The 5,216-nt window shown below is 39.6% G+C and overlaps 4 protein-coding genes across 4 annotated transcripts in view; all 4 read right to left on the bottom strand.

Annotated features, from left to right (window-relative positions):
• Window positions 1–303, bottom strand: part of LOC118408226 (zinc finger protein 525-like) — a 24,560-nt gene extending 24,257 nt beyond the window's left edge. Inside the window, exon 1 of the mRNA XM_035808878.1 lies at window positions 38–303. Within this exon, the coding sequence (XP_035664771.1) occupies window positions 38–277 (240 nt within the window). The 5' untranslated portion in view covers window positions 278–303. The remainder of the gene's footprint in view (window positions 1–37) is intronic.
• The window catches only part of LOC118408224 (zinc finger protein 525-like), a 13,818-nt gene extending 9,093 nt beyond the window's left edge, over window positions 1–4,725 (bottom strand). Inside the window, exon 1 of the mRNA XM_035808874.1 lies at window positions 4,585–4,725. The gene's annotated coding sequence lies outside the window, so the exon portion shown is untranslated. The remainder of the gene's footprint in view (window positions 1–4,584) is intronic.
• Window positions 1–5,216, bottom strand: part of LOC118408220 (gastrula zinc finger protein XlCGF57.1-like) — a 57,708-nt gene that overhangs the window by 11,928 nt on the left and 40,564 nt on the right. The gene's annotated exons all lie outside the window — the stretch shown is intronic.
• Window positions 3,566–5,216, bottom strand: part of LOC118408207 (gastrula zinc finger protein XlCGF57.1-like) — a 64,697-nt gene continuing 63,046 nt past the window's right edge. The window contains exon 3 of the mRNA XM_035808849.1: window positions 3,566–4,160. Within this exon, the coding sequence (XP_035664742.1) occupies window positions 3,886–4,160 (275 nt within the window). The 3' untranslated portion in view covers window positions 3,566–3,885. The remainder of the gene's footprint in view (window positions 4,161–5,216) is intronic.

Here is a 5,216-nt window from a genome sequence, read left to right as displayed (position 1 = left end):
TCGCCAGTATGTTTTCTTGTGTGTCTCGATAGTTAACCTTTTTGGCTGGCCTATAGTCACATTCCGTACACTCGAGGCGTCTGTCCACAGTACGTTTCACCGCAAACCTGTCCGTCTGCTCTGTTTGACCCTGTGCTGGAGGATGGTCGAAAGATTCTACTCCGCCGCTTTTTTCCTCGCATGGAATGCCCCATCTCTTGTTCTGCTGTCTTCCCGAGTCTAATTTATCGCTGCTGTTTGTTTCGTCTCTAGAGTCCACAGCTTGGTGATCGTCCATAGCAACCTCGCTGTTTCTTTCGCCCATTTATAAAAAACAACAATGATGAATGGTGAAACAACACCCGCCTACCACACACCGTATTCCTTATCCTATAGACCACACACCCCATCCCCACCTACACTTTCAGGCAAAACAAAAACGTGCACACCAATACACACACACCAACAAAACACAGGCATACACAAACACACACACACACACACACACACACACACACACACACACACACACACACACACACACACACACACACACACAGAAACATCCACACAGCGTGGCCGGTTTGCTAGTGGAATGCATGTTTGAGTACCGATTTATGTATATACACGTGATTAACAATTTAGCAAGAACCCCAACATTTGATTCAAAGAGTTATCAAACCGCACCATCATTGTCCATTCTTCCTTATGTCAACAAGTTAGTAATTACTGCCCCCCTCCCCTTTCTACAAATCGATCACTGATTTCCTGAAAGAAACCTCTGTTCAATCTAAAGTACAAAGGAATTAGCAAACAAGAAGTGGACAGGCAGTAAAAACATGTCTTACCTACCGATTTATGGTACTGATTAACTACTAATGTGTGGAATTGTCTTATAAACGGCAAACTGGAAACAAGGGGATCTTGCTCGTGATCATCTGATAAATCAAAATGGCGGCCTGGCAAGCTGACCTTTCAGCTCTGTGGAGGTTAAAGGTCAAAATTGGATTACCTGATTATATCGTACGATTGAACCTATTCTTTAACCACGTTAAACAGCCTCATTACTCATACTGGGTACCTACTGGCTGGCAAAATACACCAGATGATTATTATTAACCTATAATAACGACATAACTGTATTACTTTAGTCTGCTAGAGTAATACGCTGTTCTTGGTTTGTATTAGTTGTTTTATTACCTACCATAGTCCTACCTGAAGTTTTCGGTAGCGTTTGTATGTATGCGTGTTCCTTATGCATGTATGTGCGTGATAGATTGTTCTTTAAAATAACGGATAAAGGTTACCCTATGAATAAAGGTGAACTAGCGTTAGAATGTGCACCCCCACCACTTGTTAGGGTCACCTATCCTTTTGAGTTGGCCTTGCCTGCGCTGTAATACCTATATTTGCCCCGACGGCCATTTATTTTGCAATTGATATTCAAACTATGATTTCTATTGTTTATAAATGAAAAACACGTCTAGACAGTTGATTTTACTTTATCTATTTTTAATGTTGTAGATGAAGATGATATAAATCATGATAATGTAAATCATCATAATATACTACTACTAGTAATGCTACCACTACTTACAATACATGGAAGGAGGATAATCTAAGAACGTTTGATATGATGTATGAAAAATCAGCACCAAATCAATGACTGCAGCGTTATATTAACATTCACCTAGTTCAAGTAGCATTATAACCTAGAATATCAGCGTCTATTTGTTATTGACTAAATTGACTAAATATTAAAACCGATTGTCTACTGTGTGCTCTTTGGTAGGACATTTTGGCTACAGGTCGTGACGTCACAGAAAGGACACTCCTATGTATGACAAATGTCTGTTAGCTAGTATATGAAAGAAAGAATATGTCGATAAAGGTTAGACACACAGGTAATAAGACAAAAAAAGAGAAACGAGCGAAAGAATAATTTAATTCAATAACTGCAAATACATTTTTTTTTCAATTTAAAAAAAAAGGTTTATTGAAAAATGATAATAATTACACACATTTACATGTATAGCTTCACGACTACATCTCCGACTACAGCAGATACATGACTATAAACTTTACAATTGGCTCTCGAAATCCTGTACGTTGTTACATTTACAATTACATGTATAGCTTCATGATCATGACTACAACAGAAACATGACTAAAACCCTTCACAATTGGAAACTTACATCACTTTGAAACCACTAATACTATCTTAAACATACTCTAGTAGTTTATGCTTTACGGCATGGAACGTGGGGTAGGCATTGCTAATGGCGGTGCAGAAAAGGTAATATTTGGCCTGTATGATACACCTGTCCAATAGTTTATTGTTTTGAAGGTGGGACAGGTGACCATAAAGAATTTCAGTGTTGGTAAGACCTGCGGGATGCTGATTTTCTTTTTTCCACCAGTCAGTAAACTCTTTCTAGAAAATTTTGACGATGTGGCATTCCGCGAAAAGATGTACTATTGTCTACTTTTCTTCGCAATATGGGCATTGATCAGTCTTTAAATTAAAAAAAAAATATGTGTGGGTGATCAAGAACCTGTGTATAATTTTGTACTGAAAGTACTGCATTTTGGTTTCTTGTGAGCATATGTATGGTAGCATATAGACTTTTTTATGTCCTATTCATCCTGTAAAAATCGAATAATTTCATCTTGCTTTGAAGGTGGTTGCAAATTCATATTTTGACAAATAGATGACATGCATGAACAGCACTGGAAGGTATCGGAAGCGAACAGTTCTGTTTGTGTTATCACAATGGAGTGTTATAATGATAATAAATGATATATATAAAATCTAATGTCAACGTTTCAATATCATAAAAACATATAAACTGAATGACATATTGTCAAAAAATATATGTATGCTAACTATCAGCACCAATTAGTACAACTGCAGTAATATGCAGACTTGATACTTTATACAGTTTTACACATCAGGTTTAGACTTGCGGTATCTATGTTTGCAACTGCAACTATCAAAGTTAAGGGTATTAAGTATCTACAGGGGTATATCTACAGGGGACGTTCATAACGCAAGGGGAGCAATACCCTTTTAAACGGAACGTTGTATATCTCGCAACGCAGAAGGACCACTATGATTAAGCGGTCTGTTTCACCCTGTGTATGTCTAAATTACATCTTCATTAAATAAAATATTCGCATTGATCAGACCTGTGTTTTGAGTATTCACCTGCATTTTTTGCATGTATCCGGATGTTATAGATGCCGAGGGTCCCGTATCAGCAAGTGTCAACTGTATCCCTAAGACGTATGTTTTAACGAGTGTTTCTTTAGATAATCTTTCCTTTTAGTAGAAAAGTCGCATTTATGACATTTATAATGTTTCACACTTGCATGTCTGCTCACATGGCGGGTTAGGTGAGACCTGTTGGCGGTTCTATATCCGCACCCACCACACATGTAGGGCTTTTCTACGGAGTGCGTAGCCTTGTGTCGGTCTAAATTGTCTTTCTTTGCAGCAGAATAGTCGCACTGGTCACATTTATAAGGTTTCTCACCTGTATGTTCGATGTTTTCTCAAATGTACCGCTAAGGAAGACCTGTCAGCCGTCCTGTACCCGCACTCTACACAACTATAAGGCTTTTCGCCGGTGTGTTTAGCCATATGTCGGTCTAAGTTTCTCTTCCGTGCAGTAGAATAATCGCACTGGCCACACTTAAACGGTTTGTCGCCTGTATGCAGTCTCATATGCACTGATAGGTTAGACCTATCGGCAGTCCTGTATTCGCACTCGTCACACATTAATGGTTTTTCTCCGCTGTGCTTAGTAGTGCGGTGAAGGTCTAAACTACTTTTCTGCCTAGCACAGTAGTCGCACTGGCCACATTTATAGGGTTTTTCGCCTGTATGTATTCTTGTGTGTATTACTAGACAATATTTTTTGGCTGCTCTATAGTCACATTCCGTACACTCGAAGCGTCTGTCCACTGAGTACGTTTCACCGCAAGCCTGTCCGTGTGCTCTGTTCGACGCTGTGCGGGAGGATGGTCGGATTCTACTCCGCACGTTTCCTCGCGTGGAATGCCCCCATCCTTGTTCTGCTGCCTTCCCGTGTATAATTTCGTGATGGTGCTTGTCTCGTCCCCTGCATGTACAGTTGGCTGTTCGTCCATAGCAACCTCACCACTTCTCTCGACCATTTCTGAAAAGGACAATAAGTCGTTTAAAATTGGAAGATAAAAAACATTCCCATGCTATCTATACCCGCCTTGTTGTCCTGGAACAGGAACATATCTACTCTAGAATTTCCATTTATATTATATAATACATAAAGGTGTAGTCCGTATTACACACACACGCACACACACATGCACAGATACACGCTTATCCATACACACACAAACACACACACATGCAAAAACACGCACGCACACACATAGATGCACACACACACACACACACACACACACACACACACACACACACACACATTTTATCATTCATAATATTTCCTTAGTCCCATATCCTTCCACACACACACGCGCATACAAATAACGTTACATACATACACATAAAAATATACACTCAGGCAACGTGGACAGGCAGTAAACAAATGCCTTACCTACCGGTTTATGGTGCTGACTTACTGCTAACGTGTTGAGTTGTCTTAAAAATGGCCAAACTGGAAACAAAGGATTCTTGCCCGTGATCAGCCGATAAATCAAAATGGCGACCTGGCAAACTGGCCTTTCAGCTTTGTGGAGGTCGAAGGTCAAAGTTGATATACCTGATTACCCCGTACAGTTTGAGCTATTCTTTAATCCGTAATAATGACGTAATTGTATTACTTTGCTCTGCTAGAGTAATGCTGTTCTTGGGTTGGGTTGTATAAATTGTTTCATTATCTACCATAGAAGGTGACGTTTTCGGTGGCGTTTGTTTGTATGTATGCATGTGTGAATGTTTGTGTGTATGAATACGTGCAACTGCATGTGTGTGCGTAGACAGCATAACTTTAGACGGCTTGGATGGATTGTATTAACTAGTTGGTATGTGGGTAGGTCTTGATGAGATATATATGAAAAAAAATCATACTGCACCCTAGCGACTTGTTAGGGTACTGAAGTGGAACTTCTGTCTCGAGTTCTGGACATGTTATGGTCATAGTGTCTGTTTTTTTCGACACAATATAGAGGTAGAAACCCATACCTGAAATATGCATCACCAAAATCTAAACATTCCCAAGAAAAACCATTTC

The sequence above is a fragment of the Branchiostoma floridae genome, unplaced genomic scaffold, assembly GCF_000003815.2.
Source record: "Branchiostoma floridae strain S238N-H82 unplaced genomic scaffold, Bfl_VNyyK Sc7u5tJ_1560, whole genome shotgun sequence".
Taxonomy (NCBI): Eukaryota; Metazoa; Chordata; class Leptocardii; order Amphioxiformes; family Branchiostomatidae; genus Branchiostoma; species Branchiostoma floridae.
This window is presented reverse-complemented; position numbering and strand designations above follow the sequence as displayed.